A 15,845-nucleotide genomic window follows, 5' to 3' on the forward strand; every position below is an offset into this window, starting at 1 on the left:
ATTTATTATGTGCGGAAAGAGAGGGTAGAGAATTGTCCTTCGTAGACAGTAGAGCAAGTGAGCAGTCTATGACCCGGAAAGGACTTTGCTATGAGAGTTTTGAACTTGTGCATGCATTTTCCAAGGTAAAGCAGATTGTTCTGTGGTTTCTGAACTAGGGCACTGGTGTTAAGCTTAAAAGGAGGAAGAAACCATGGGGAAAACAGTCATCAGTCCCATGGTTTAAAAGCTTCCAACGAAATCTTCCACTTCAATCTATAAGACTGTTGCATTTCCTACTTCCCTCATGTCAGGTTTTACATCTAGGAGGCTACAGCATAAATTTAATTAAAATTTCTATTCTTTGGAAAAGAAAATCAACAGAGCTTGCTTCAGTGGTAGAATGGTATAATCTATGTTTCTTTTCCTTCAATTACACAAAACAGTAATAACATAATCTGAATCACAATTCACAATCTACGATCAATAAATTAATGATTCTGATGGAAATACAGTTACTGTTTTATGATTTTGTTGCTATGGAAAATGCCGGGAGTAAGGGAACTCATTTAGAATCCCAAAATGTGAAGGGAATTTGATTTCAATTTGAGCTGTAATCAATAACCAGCCAGCGGTGGTATCCAAAGCTTTAAGCAGATGCCAACAAAGTTTTCATTGTTTACTGCAGCTCCTTCCCAGCATTTGGCGATATCCTATTGTCATATATTCCAGATATGGTTTTATAATTTAGATAAACCACCAGATAGAGAATGATTAACCAGCTCCCTCCTCAAGATCTTTCCTGCTGGGGATTTCGGAATAGAGTTAACAAAAGCAACACGTCGAATCTTCTTGTATGGCGCAACCTGCAAGAAGAAAATCAGCTCTAGTAGTGTCAGGTTGCATAAAAATACAACAAAGAAGCCTAATATGCTGAATAGTAAATATGCATTTCAAATTTCCCAAAAATTAATTAAAAAGCAAATACTATCTGTCACTATTTTAGAAACCATGCCTGTTTTGCAATGAAATCCATGACTTGAGACTCAGTGATGCTACTTCCAGGGTTTCTCACTACATAGGCCATGGGAATCTGCCCTGCTTCTTCATCAGGGTACCTGCTCTCAGATATAACAAATTGATATGAGACTAATAGGTGCCACTAGCATCACAACAGAATTGCAGTTCTAGATCAACTTAGGAACTATCAGTATACCACCATACTATCAAATATTCTGGGAACTAATTGATCAAGGCTGATGTTAGTACTCCTTCAAAAACATAGATTAAACACAGCACTCTCCCTTGTGAGGTATTCTGCTAAGTGATCTTAACTTTTTCACTCACTTAAGAGGGCTCCAAAAGCATTTGGCAAGAAAACCATGTTCAGAAATGAATGAACTGATGTGCAAGTTGTGTCTTTGATTGGACAAAATGTCAAAGCTACAAACTAAAAAAAATCTAGCATACACAGACATCATCATTCACAAGAAAAAAGAGAAACTCAATACATACGGAATCACAGCTGCATCAGCAATTTCAGGATGGGAATGAAGTAAATGCTCCAATTCAGCAGGAGGGACCTGCAGTTTTTGGTTTAGATAATGAGATTATGTGGTCCAAAAACATTAAAGGAACACTGCCAACCACATTGCTTTAAAACTGGAAGTAGGGTGCAAACTCCGTGGCAACTCATTCACCTGATATGCCTTGTATTTGATCAATTCCTTCAATCTATCTACAATGTAAAGAAACCCTTCAGAGTCAAAATAACAAATATCGCCAGTTTTTAACCAGCCTTCTGAATCCAAGGTTTCAGCGGTTGCGTTCTCATCTCCTACATAACCTGCATTGACGCCACTATTTCACTTAGGAAGGAATAAGCTTTTATAAGAGTTTGAACTTTGCTAAATGCCAAAAAGGAAAAATCTATGCCAATTGCTCCTCATTAATTATGAAGTTTTGGCTGAAATATGTAAATTATGATTATTGGTCCAAAAACAAACCTTCTATGATTATAGATTTCTCCAGATTTATGTCCATGATTACAAAAACCAAGCTTCCCAAATCAGAAAGATTAAGGAAGGGAAAATGACAGGGATTAGTATGGTTAATGTACTACAAATTTACAATATTACTAACTCTTCAGTTTTTTCTTTTGTTTAAAAAAATAAAAACCCTCTACTTGTAAGTAAAAGGTATGGTGGTGAAATAATGTTATAATAATTTTCAATCCTCCCATTTCATAGCTTTATCAAGCAAAAGAAGAAAAAGACTTCTTTCTCTTTTGTCAATCTATCTATCTGTCCTACAATTTCCTAGAAACCAAACTCCATGGAGAAACGTAACTTCCTATTGCTAGCCAGTTGGTTTCCGTCCCAAAATTACGTAATTCTAGCGGCACATTTAGCACCAATATTAAAGGCAAAAAATGTAATACCCTTCATTACTGTTGGACCCCGCAACCATAGCTCCCCTCTCTGCCCGGGCTGCAGGGCCTCTCCAGTTACAGGATCGACAATCTTGGCTTCCATATTTTCAGCAAGGCGGCCAACTGTCCCATATCGTGCTGCCTCCTCAGGCCCTATCACCCTTGTTGCTCCCCCTCCAGTTTCAGTCAGCCCATATCCCTAACACAAAGAAAAATGAAGGAACAATACTAACATTCACACCCAACGAAGATACTAATTTGAAATCTATGCTCAGAGTACTCAAGGGACAAATAGAATAGTTCAACAAACTCAACCATATACCATGGGCAATAGAACTCATCCCTTACTCTTTTTTTCATTAAAAATACATCCCACTAGAAAGCATACTTAATAAGCAGAATGCCAAAACTAGAGAAAACTGCCTAAGCTAATGAACTAGAATAAACGAACATAAATCAAATGCTTCTTTTATTTTGAAAAACTACTGCATAAGCCTTTTCCATCAAGTATACATAGATCAAACAAATCAAAATATAAGTATGTTATTACAAATGATTATGTCGAATTGTCAATATACATAAATCACATTTTTCATATGTGGGAACTTATATATGTAGAGATGATAATTTTTAGTAACATTGTCACGTTTTAATTTATTAAGCCGACAATAGTAGAAAAGACGTTAACAATTTATCCTTCTCCAGTTATTTCTTACTTGAACAAGTTCCACGGCGGGAAATTTCTCCTTGAACCGCTCAACAACCTCCTTGCCAAGCGGGGCGCCACCGCAACCAAGCAACAGAAGCGAGCTGAGGTCATACTTTTTAGTCAAATCTGATTTACTTAACGCCACCACAAGCGGCGGCGAAACGGGCATGTAAGTTATCCTGTACTTCTCTATGGCTCTTAACATTCCCTCAAATTCAAATCTCTCCGTGAAAACCACCGATTGTCCCATCGAGAACGCCCTCGCCAACATAAAGAACCCAAACACGTGAAACAAAGGCACCGTGAAAAACGACACCGGGTGCGGTTCCCTCCGCTCCTGGGGAAAATGCCTTATGTGGTAAAACCCGGCAATCAACGCGATCAGGTTCCGGTGACTCAGCATCACGCCTTTGACTCGCCCGGTGGTCCCCGAAGAATAAAGTACCGCCGCTGTGTCGTGCTGGCTCACATGGACTCTATTAATGAAGTCGTTATCGACATGGTGTTGAGTTAAGAAAGTGAGGAACTCGGGCGAGTCGAGGAGGACAGTTCCCAGTTTGAGAGATGGAAGCTTGGAACTCGTCTTCGATGTGGCGAACGCAATAACGGGTTTACACAGTTGAACCTGGTGAGCAATCTCCAACTCGGAACTCAGCGGGTTGGCGGGAGAGACAACGATTCCTAACGACATGAGAGCGAAGTAAAGCAAAGGGACACGAAGAGAGGGAGGGGAGAGTATGAAGGCGACGTCGTTTTGGGAAAGGGAATAGTTTTTCCGGAGGGAGTGAGCGAGGGAATGGATTTGAGAAATGAATTGGGAGTAGGAGAGGGTGCCTGCGTTAGTAGCGTCGACAGCAAAAGTGGTATCGCCGGTGGTGGGGGTGGAGGAGGAGCGGATAAGAGAGAGGACATATTGAGGGAGGGAGAGAGGCTGAGACGGTGGTGGGAGAGGTACGAATGGCCTGAGACTGTGGAAAGTCCTCGTTTGGGGACAGAAACCGGTGTTTGGATCTATAGAACGGTGGGGATTGTCAGATTCTGCCATCGGAGTGATGATGTTAGCTTGAGGTAGCTATGTAGCTGCAATGAGTTTTTACTTTGCAGTTTGCAGAGAGGTTTCAGAAGCTTACAAAGTGAAAATGGAAGAATGAGAAAAGCAAGCAGTGTACCTTTTTCTCCATATGGCTTTCGCCTTTTTGTACATTTTTTTTTCCTTCTTTTTCTGCAGATGATGACGGTGAGCCGGCAGTGGGTAGAAAGAGTGTTTTTTCAGGTTTGTCGATGGTTTTTGACTCTTTAATTGCAAACGTGGCTTCTCAATTTTAATTCAATAAACGTGTATAGTACTATAGCTGAGAGATCGTTTGGCAACTGCCATTAGAGATACGTTTGGTCTCAATCATTAATATCAGTACAATAACAAAGGCATCTAGAATCTTCCATTGTGATTGCATGTATTTTTTATTAAATTAAAAATACAAATAAACCCCTCACCATTTTTTATTGGTAAATGATCAAAATACCTATTAAGCTCATGTATCTCTATATTTTATTTAATTTAATCTCTATACTCAAAATAAAAATAATTTAATTTTTTTATTTTGAGCATTACTTCAATTTAGCCTTTTGCACTAACGGTATCTAATTTTGCTATTAAAAGAATGACGTCAGTGCTGACGTAACATGCCACGTGCCATCAATTTGATGACGTGATAATACTACGTGACTTTAATATGATGATGTGATGATACTGACTTGGCACTGATATGTTAATATGTCAATACCACGAGACAGATAAAAAAAAATTTTATGTCACAATATGGGGATTAAATTGGGCAAAAATATATAATATATAAACTAAATTGAATAAAATTGAGATGATGAGGGACTAGGTTAAAAAAATATTTAAAAAATATAATTTTTTAAGTAGATGATAGATATACTTATTAATAAAATAAATATTTAAGTGTAAAAGATTTATAGTGTTAAAATATATATAAATATTTTCAAATTTGATTTTTTTTATTCTAAAATATGTACATTAATTAATTTTCTCTACAAAAAATAAGTTTGAATTCTCTTTCTATAAAAAAAATTTGAAAAAAATTTCATACCTAAAGTCAAATTTAAATGAATAACTTACACTATTTTAGAATAAAATAATATAAAGAGACTAAATAAATTTTTTTGATATTTATAATAGTATAAAAAATTAAATTTATTGGACTTAGTTTTTAACTTGAATTGAACTCAAATAAGCAAAAATAGGTTGATTTAGTTACAACTTTCACAATTTACAAATATTTATTCTTTTGGAATTATTTAACTCTTACTCAATTTTTCTTTTATTTAAATTTATTCAAAATTTCTTATAAAACGATTTTATTTAAGTTCAAATATCACAATCAAATTTTGCTAATTTTAAATTTACATTATTAATTTGGATTTATAAAAAAATTTGTAAATACAAAATAAAATTATATAAATATTTATAATTATATTTAACTCTATTAACCATAAATGCAGTTTTTAATCAAAAAAATTTCAACCTAAAGAATATAACTTAAAATATTAAACAAAATAAAAACATAAAAAATAAACAAATAATTGAAGGAGTGGAGTAACTCAGATTCTATGTTTGTAATAAGATGTTTGTTATACCTAAATTAAGCAAGTCAGAGCAAAAAATTATTTTTATAATCATTGCTAGCTTTATGTCTCCCTTCTTCATCTAACATAATGTAAGCTATTCATCAAAATTTGACTTTAGATATGAAATTTTTCAAAAAATTTTTTATAAAAAGAGAATTCAAACTTAATTTTTGGAGAGAAGATAAATTAATGTATATATTTTAGAATCAAATAATCAAATATGAAAATATTTATATATATTTTTTAACACCAAAAATATTTTACATTTAAATTTTTAGCTTATTAATAAGTATATTTTACATTTAAATATTTTAAATATTTTTATAATTTAGTCCCTCAACATTTCAATTTTATTCAATATAATCAATGTACTTTATATTTTTATTCAATTTAATCCCTATGACATGGTACAAAAATTTTTTTTAATTTTATTATTTGTTATGTTGCACTGATATGTCAACATGCCAACACCATAACAGCATTACCACATCATCATACTAAGGCCACGTGGCACTACCACATCATCAAGTTAGTGCCACATCATCGAAATATGTCACATTAGCGTTGACATCATCATTTTAACGACAAAATAGAATGTCGTTAGTGAGAGAGATTAAATTGAAGCAATTCCTAAAATTAAGATATTAAATTACTTTGATTTTGAGTATAGGGATTAAATTGAACAAAACACATGAATACAAAGACTTGATGGATATTTTGACCATTAGTAAATAGTTTTGAACCTAATTTATGAAAACAACTCTTTAACCATTTTTTAAATTTTATCATTCCATACCAGTTTTAACGCAACAATATCAAACACTTCTAAACTATCAAATTATCAAATTATCAAATTATAATTTCCTTTTCATAAATTTTCAAAAACAATTTTCAAACCACAATCCTCCTATGGTCAATTACAATTGTAATCGCAATACTAAACTAATATTTTTTTTTAATGTTTTAAATTTGTGTTTTTTTTCCTTTTATTTTTTTGAACATTTAACACTCTTATTTTTTCTATATTCTAAATTACTTTTTCATGATTTTTTTTACCTTTTGATATTAAAAATATAAAACGTCATTTTTACTAGAAAAAATTAAAATTTTTAATGTAGTATACAACAATCAACACTTTTTTCTTGAATTTCATAAAAATTAAAAGAAATACAAAAAAATACTTATTAGGTCATTATAATCAAAATAGGGTGCGTATTGTTAGTATTTCTCATGATATTTATTTGGATTAACATACAACGTTTTTTCTTTATGGATGGATAACCTAAGTAGTAATACTTTGGGACCACACATTAGTGGACAGATAAGACACGCAATAACACACCCAGCTTTTTTGCATGCTACTACTACATAATTCATAATTCAACATTTTCTTATTCCACTTTCGTCACTCCAAAATTTGATTGGATATCATAATTAATGGAGCAAAAGCGACACAAATCAATATCACAAACAGCTTGCATGTGATAATTTAGCTTTCCATAACGTTTTACATTATCGAAGTCAGTAAATATCCTTTTACGCCTAAGATAAGAGTAATTCAATAATCATCGAACTATGTACAATTGAAAACGAATTTGAATGTGTTATAGACTAAATTTATCAAGCAATTAAGAAATTTGATTTTTATACTACTAGTCTTCTATATCATTTTATTTATATTTAATGAAGTTTCAAAGAGACATGAGATACACGCTTTATATTTTAAATTTCAAACTATTACTTATTCCGTCTTATTATATATGAAATCAAAGGAATAATTTGTTTGATTATAATTCTTAATTCATTATTCTTTTTCATTCCTTCAAACTTCAAACTATTACTTTTTCCAGTCTTAGTATTAAAATTGTTTTTAATTAACTTTTTTATTTAAATGAGCTCAAATTTGATAATTATTTTTCACAAAATTATAAAGTTATAAAATTTAAAATTATATAAATTTTAATTTTTTAAAATATATTTTCGAAAATTTAATTTTATATAATATTTTAAAAATTATATCAAAATATATTAGAAAAAAGAATCGAGCAAACTAACACAGTCGGAGTAAAAAGAAAAGAAAACTATCATTTAAAAATAATGGTATTAAGTAAACATAAAAACGAGATAGTAAATAGAAAAATACCTGCACTAATACCACATTGGGAAACTTCTCCTTGAACCGCTGAGCAATCTCCTTGCCAAGCGGCGCGCCACCGCAGCCAAGCCCCTGAAGCGGGCTCAAGTCATACTTTTTAGTCAAATCCGATTTAACAAACGCCAAAACAAGCGGCGGCGAAACCGGCATGCCAGTAATCTTATACTTCTCAACTGCTCTAAGCATTTCCTCAAATTCAAATCTCTCCGTCAAAACCACTGTATCGGCCGACAAAACCGCCCCTAACAACATAAAGAAACCGAATACATGAAACAAAGGCACCGTAAAAAAGGTCACTGATCGCTGGGGGTTATCATTATCGCCGCCTTCGGTTGTGTTGTAGTGATGAATCGCCGTCATTATTGCGATTAGGTTTCGGTGAGTCAGCATCGCCCCCTTGACTCGCCCGGTGGTTCCTGAAGAATATAATATCGCAGCCGAGTCGGATTGGTTTACCTTCACTCGTTTAATGATGTCGTTATCGATATTGCACTGAGTTAAGAAAGAGAGAAACTCGGGCGAGTCTAGGAGGACAGTTCCGTGTTTGAGAGATGGAATTTTATGAGAGGCTTGTGACGTAGCGAAGGCAATAACGGGTTTACTGAGTTGGACCTGGTGAGCGATTTCCGAGTTGGAACTGAGCGGGTTGGCGGGGGAGACAATGACTCCTAACGACATGAGAGCAAAGTAAAGCACGGGGGTATGCAGGGAAGGAGGGGAGAGAATAAAAGCAACGTCGTTTTGGGAGAGGGAGTAGCGTTTTTGGACAGAATAAGCGAGGGAATGGATTTGAGAAAGGAATTGAGAGTAAGCTAGCGTTTGGCCGGTGGTCGCATTGACGACGAAAGTGGTGGCGCCGCTGGTGGAAGTGGAGTGGAAGAGGGAGAGACAATATTCGGCGACTGAAAGAGGTCGATCGGTTGGCGGGAGAGGGATGGGTGGTTTCAGGCTACTGTAAGTTCCTGTTTTGTAACAGAATCCGGTGTTTGGATCCATTTGAACGGTTGGGATTTGTTTCTGCCAAGGAAATGGAGATATAAGTTAATCGGCAATTTAGACTGGTTAGTCCATGTTTGCGGTTTTCATTTGAAGATTGTGGATGCCAGTGATTTTTATATGTAAAGCAGATAGAAAATGGCTGGAGGAGGCTGTTGGGTTTAGTTTACGATTTGAAATGAATTACGTCTCAAATTTTGGTATTTGCGACGCCTTTGCTTAATTAATTAATACCAATCGACAATGATTGAAGACTTGTAGAGTTATCTTTTCGGACTTTTTCATGAAAATAGAATCTTAAATTTTACTACTTGCTACCAAGGACCAAAGCAATTTTTTATTTTTTGTTTAAATTTTAGTAAAAGTATATACTTTTAAACTATATATATTTAGCATTTAAATTTCTCTGGTGAGGCAAACATTACTGTCATTTGTTACTCTACGAGGCATTGTTTGAACTTTGGAAAATACTTGTTTATCAAGTGATCATTAATTAATTTGATTAACAATTAATCCTCATTTATTTTACTTATTTTTCTTTATTTTCAGATCGAGAAGTGTTTTTGTTTTGTGGGTTGGGTTAAGTTTATTAATTTTTTAAAAAATATTTATCATTTAATACATTATTCTCATCAACTATTTTTTTTAAAAATATATTAATTACAAAAATATTTTTATAAATAAGTAAAAAGGATTTAGACAACAAACTGATTGATGTTTGGATGAGCGGATTTGGGGAGTTAGGGTCAAAGCGCCTTTTATGACTGACTATTTTGGGTTTGACCGATTCTTTTTCAGTTTGACTTGTTGTTCGATGATTGTCGTGACTGCCAAATGGTTGGCTTGGCTGGTTATTTCAGAGGAGATGTTGCGTATGGGGTAGCACGGGCATGGCCGCTTAGTTATCTTACAAGTTCGCTCCCCCTCACAGTCTCCGACTTTTGCATGCTTTTTTTGCTGCGTTGAAACGCAACAGGCCCGTGAACTTTGCTTTAGATATCTGACCCCTTCTTAATATCAAGACAACGAGATTGATTGAAATATCTTTATCAATCATTAATTGCCTTGGTCTTTTCAACTATATAAAAGTTTAAATCAGATATTTGAAATAATTATTATATTTTATCATTTTATATTCACTCAAAACCATACCTAATACTTTGGATATTTTTAAATATAAAATATTTTCAAAAATAGCTTTTCTATAATTTTAACTATTTTTCATCAAATTAGATAAAATTACTCTTAATAAAATTATACGTTATAATGTTACACGTCATATACAAAAACATGTTACATATCATGAGTAGATTGTTACATGTCATATACAAAAATATGTGACATGACATGATTAAGTTATTACACATTATGTTGAAAAAAAATATTGTTATTACACGTCATGTACAAAAACATGATACATGTCATAATTAGGTTGTTACACGTAATGTACAAAAATATGTGACACGTCACGGTTAGATTGTTACACGCCATGTTGAAAAAAATACTATTGTTACATGTCATATACAAAAATGTGTTACACGCCATGGTTAAAACAAGTTGTTACATGTTATGTTAAAAAAAATATTGTTGTTATACGCCATGTTGAAAAAATATTGTTGTTACACGTCATATTCAAAAACATTTTATTACACTTTAATATTTAAAATGTTGTTGTTACTTCGAACAAAAACTTCAAATTCTCTTAACTCTCTTCATTTCTTTTGTTTTTTTGGCAATTTAGCACCTATTAAAGTGCTTCTAATATGTTTTCGTAAATCAAAACATAAATTTTCTTATCTAAAACACCTATTTCGATAAAAAATAATTTTTTTTTTGAAAATCTAGGTTTATAAATTTTAAAATTTTGAGTTTATTGGTGTCTAAGTTCCGAATTGATTCAATTAAAAACTATTTCATACATCTGTGATCATTTCTACCATTTTAGTTTTATCCAAAATATCTAAAAATCAAAATTTTCAAATAGCCACATACCCAAGCACATCAAAACCATTGTTTGGTATTTTGAAAATATAAGAAAGAGAAATATAAAAACGTGGGAGAAAGAAATTGAAAGCATAACAGACGAATACTGAAGAAAGAAATTGATAAAATTTGAGAGATGGGATGGTGAAAGAGATAAATCAGAAGCACATATAGGAAGAAATTGTTATGAATGATTTAATTTATTTGAAATAGTTTCAAGGGTATTTTCATCAAGTCATGACTAAATATGGTTAAAAATAGTTAAATTTATTTTGATGGTTATTTTTAAAATGTCCTTATCAAGAAAGGTTATTCTTCATAATTTCCTCTTTAATATTATGATTGCAATATGCAACTCTCTCTTTGACTTTAGTGTACTTTATATTAAATTTTTTTAATGAAATTGATATATCATGAGTTTTAATGTCAAAAATTTGAAAGATAATTATAGAAAATCATTTTCATATGTATAAAAGAAGATTAAGAGTTTTTTTTTTAAATAAGAAGGGCATAATTTTAGGATATATAAAAAATGAACAAAAAAATAGGATGAAGAGAGTATAAGAAGTGTTGCTCACTATTTTATAATTAAGAAAAAGTAATTTTAGATTTATTTTTACTTGGATTTCATAGCACACATAGGGCTGTGCAAACGGGTAGTTCAGTTAATTCGATTATTGGATATCCAGTAACTGAACTAACCAAACTCCTGTAAAAAACTAACCAAAATCGAACCAAAGTAAATAACTAGTTTGGTTCGGTTACCAAAAATCGAATTTAATAAATTTTTTTATTCAAAAACTGGACAAGTGAAATTGCACTGTACAATTGTACTTCAACAGAGTGTTAAGAGGCTAATTTAAAATTTCTTTCCTCCATAAAGCTGACTTTAAAATTTTCTTTTCCATGTTACTAGGTTTTTTTTTTTTTTTGAAAGGAAATAAAAATTCCATTTCATTTCCTTTCATTAGTAACATGTACATTTGCAAAAGAAGGCAAAACAAAATAATTGCCCATACAAAAGGAAGGGCAGCATAACCTCCCCAGTCCAATACCCCAAAAGTTCCTACAACTCCCCTGTACATATTCAAGAAACAAAGCAAGAAATATCCCACAGCAGCACGACCATCAGTCTATCACCAAAAATTAGGGAAAGATGCTGCACTTTTACAACAATTTAGATATGCAAAAAGAAAAAAAGACTTGCATCATTCCGATCCTTATAAATTTCAACATCGTAGAAAAGCAAAAGATCCAACAGCAGCAAGAACATCCAACAATTAACAAATCCATAAATTATATTTCGAAGTGGACAAATTCAGCTAGATAAAAACAATTAAACAACAACAATTCAACAAATAGTCTTCAACAACAACAGAAGGTGGTTCAGATGGAAGGAAAGATGCAGGAGACAAGGGTGGTGCAACAAAGGGAAGTGCAATGGCAGGTGCTTAGGTTGGATTTTCAGCAGCAACCTAAAATATAATATTCAAGAATAAAGACTATCATTAAAGACTATCAATAAAGGCTACACTTTTTAAAGAATAAGATAATATAAAATTGTTAATTTGATAAATATTTAGGAGTCTATTTATCAAGTACTAAACCTTACTTGATTACCTTAAAGATTATCAAGTACATTGTCCACTGCAATCTTTGACAACTCTACAATACATAAACAAGAAAGTAAGAAATAAAGCAATAACATATTAACAATTGAAACAACAAAAATGAAATGATGATATAAATAAAATACTTACCTTCATCAATTTTCTCAAGCTTTGCCAAATCATTCTCAGTGTCATGAAGATAATAAGAAGGTTCACGTAGCCAATCTTGAGCACACATAAGAGCTTGCACCATCTTAGGCTTTAAAGAACTCCTATATGCATCAAGCACACGACCACCGGTGCTAAAAGCTGATTTCGAAGCAATTGTGGATGGAGGAATTGCTAATACATCACGAGCTAGTAGGGCAAGAGTAGGATACCTATGACTATTGAGTTTTCACCAAATGAGAATATCAAAGTCATCACTATCGGTTGCATCAGGCTCATTTAAACTCAAATACTTCTCCAATTCTGATTTATCCTCTTCCCTACCAATTGTAATTTTATATCTCTTAAATTCATTCAGAAGAGCAACACTAACATTGGAGTCAACATCATCATCAAATTCAGAAATTTGGCTCACTTGGGATTGGCTACTGTCACAAATTTTCTCAAAAGGAGGTTGTACATTTTTTTGGTATTCAACAAGCAACTCTTCCATTGTTTTCTTCAAACTCACATAAATCGATGAAGCCTGCTCGTTCGAATACATTTTCCTTAAACAAAACTCCACAAATACAAGTTTCTTCCTTGGATCAAGAACAAATGCAACATAAAGTAGCTTATTCATTTTTTCTATATTTCCCCAATACTTATCAAATTTCTCTTTCATTTTCTTTGCCATTGTTTGCAACTCAACATCAGGATGCCTTTGTCTATCTCACAAAATGCAATAAATACCACAAATATCATCAAAAAAAATATTAATAGTGGCATAAGAAGTACTTGAAACTTTTACTGTGAGTGTGTAAAAATGTTTCAAGAAAAGATTCAACCTCCTAACATTTTCCCAATCCTCATGTTCAGGTATCCCATCTCCCATCAACAAATCAGTTCTATATTGAGAATCAGATTTCTCAAATAAATTAAAGGCTTCTTCAAACTTTTGAGTTGTTTCTAACATCAAGTAGGTGGAGTTCCATCGAGTACTAACATCCAAACACAATAAATATTTTGATTGAATATTTGCAGACTCAACACATTCTTCGAACTTTGCTAACCTAGCAGGTGACTGTCTCACGTATCTAACATCCCCTCTGATACAAGCAATTGAATTATTCATTTCCTTCAATCCATCAGTGACAATGAGATTAATGATATGTGCAATGCATCTCATATGTAGGAATTTGCTTTCTAAAAAGCTATTTCCTAATAAGTTCAATTTTTTCTTCAAATATGCTATTGCAACATCATTGGAACTAGCATTATCAACAGTAATAGTGAAAACCTTACTAATCCCCCAATCACGCAAACATTTATCAATAATTTTTCCAATGGCCTCACTTTTGTGACTATAAATGGAAAAAAGTTTAAAATTCTTTTGTGTAATTTCCAATAATTGTCTATCAAGTGAGCTGTAAGACACAAATAATTCTCTCTTTGAATTGATGTCCATGTGTTTGTGGTCAGAGAAACTCTAAAGGAAGATGTTCTCAATATATGCTTGAAATGGTTCATTCCATCAACAAAAAGGTTAAAGCAATCTTTAGCAACAGTCCATCGTGATGGCACAATAAATCTAAGACATGAAGTTGCCACGAATTCCTTAAATCCTTCCCCTTCTACAAATCTGAAAGGTAACTCATCTCTAATGATCATCTTAGCTAAAGACTTTCTAATGGCTTCTTGACTAAATTTTCAAGTTCCTATTAATCCACCCCTCGATTGAAAAGCTAACTCAGTTTGAGTAGAATCATTAGCAGAACTAGGAAACTTTTTGCAAGAATTCATGTGATTCTTCAATGAAGTTGTGCCATTATATTTAGTATTAGCAGAAAGTATCCTATCACAATAATCACATCTAGCTTTTTGTTCACCTTGATCATTGACGAATTTGGTGAAGTGTTTCCAAACTTCAGACCTCGGTGGAAGTGCTTTTTGTTTCTTAGAATTGACAGCATCACTTTCATTAGTGGAGATTATAGTTTGCTGTGTAGTTGGTGTTGGTGACGTTGACGGCATGGCAATAGAAGTAGACTGCGTAGCAGCATCATTGGGAGTAAGAGCTGGAGCTAGATTATCGCTTTCACTTGCCATTGAAATCTTCAACCTGTCACTCAAAAAAAATTAATTAATTAGCAAATTTGTCATGATAACTTTCTGTTGGAAAAAATTAAATGCCAAAAAATTTGTAAAAGGAACAATGGGCTAACCTTAATCAATTAGCTTTACACCTTGAAACATAAGAAAAAGAAAAAATCAGTCAAAGAACCTATAACTATGATTAAACTTGTCAATTCTGAATATAGGCATGAAATGCATAGACAGCTCGCAAACTTTCCTTTATAATTGCAATATTTAATTGTTGTCTCTTACTTTTAACGTATCTTTTTAGCTCCTTTTTTTCCTGAAGAAAAAGAAACTTTCCTGATGTAGATGCTAATATATGTGAATTCTGTTACTTATCATTATGTTCTGTATTTAAAGTGAAAGCAGCACAAAAGCTAGGTGTGAGGTGCCTTAGTCGAATATGTTTGAGCAGACAGTAGCAAGCAAACCAACAATGTATACCAAACCAAGTAGTAGATCAGACAGAAGAAATCATAGTAAGACACAAGCACAAAAGAGTAACTCTTTACCTTGTAAATCAGTAGATACAAAAGAAAGCAAGCAAGCTAATACAAGAACACTAAGAAGTAATTCCATCTTCAACAAAGTCAACAAATAAAACAAGTAAAATGGAAGAAAAATCTTGGCTAAAAATTCAATATTTACCTGTGAAAGAGTCAAAACTTGATGGCTAGAGTCTTGTTTTCCTACAATAAAAAAAAGGTAGATAAATCAGATCTCATTGAACCCTAAACCCAAATCAAGAAAACCCAAATTTGAAGAAGAGAAAGAAAAATAAGAAGAACCCTAACCCAAATTAAAAAAAGCAAAAAATCAAATTTAAAGAAAAAGAGAAAGAAAAAAGACTAAGCAAAAAGTTTGAGATGAAAAAGAAAAAAATCAGATTTGAATAATAGGGCTTACCGATTGAGATGAAAGTCTGAGAGAGAGAGCCTTCAAAATTGTGAGATAGGCAGATACTGAGAAGAGAAAACGAAGGCCAGATTCGCCAGAACCCATAAGCTATAGTGTGGGAGAGTGGATTGGAGATGGACGGCTCAC

At 32.8% G+C, this 15,845-nt stretch overlaps 1 protein-coding gene and 1 long non-coding RNA gene across 3 annotated transcripts; both read right to left on the bottom strand.

The window, feature by feature from the left end:
* LOC18605066 (4-coumarate--CoA ligase-like 9) lies at nt 371-9,126 on the bottom strand. 2 transcript variants are annotated; one of them, XM_018118068.1, is made up of 6 exons: nt 7,915-9,126; nt 2,420-2,609; nt 1,680-1,825; nt 1,495-1,562; nt 995-1,097; nt 371-845 (listed from the first exon to the last, which is right to left on the bottom strand). In XM_018118068.1, the coding sequence occupies exons 1-6, from the start codon at nt 8,920-8,922 to the stop codon at nt 720-722; spliced, it is 1,641 nt and encodes a 546-aa protein (XP_017973557.1). In that variant the 5' UTR covers nt 8,923-9,126; the 3' UTR covers nt 371-719. The 2 variants fall into 2 exon arrangements, with proteins under 2 accessions (XP_017973557.1, XP_017973556.1); XM_018118067.1 differs by lacking the exon at nt 7,915-9,126 and adding an exon at nt 3,127-4,575.
* On the bottom strand, nt 12,266-12,999 carry LOC108661291. The gene is made up of 3 exons (XR_001927047.1): nt 12,666-12,999; nt 12,526-12,570; nt 12,266-12,380 (listed from the first exon to the last, which is right to left on the bottom strand). It is a non-coding gene; the product is annotated as an uncharacterized LOC108661291 (long non-coding RNA).

Source organism: Theobroma cacao, chromosome 3, assembly GCF_000208745.1.
Source record: "Theobroma cacao cultivar B97-61/B2 chromosome 3, Criollo_cocoa_genome_V2, whole genome shotgun sequence".
In the NCBI taxonomy this organism is placed as follows: domain Eukaryota; kingdom Viridiplantae; phylum Streptophyta; class Magnoliopsida; order Malvales; family Malvaceae; genus Theobroma; species Theobroma cacao.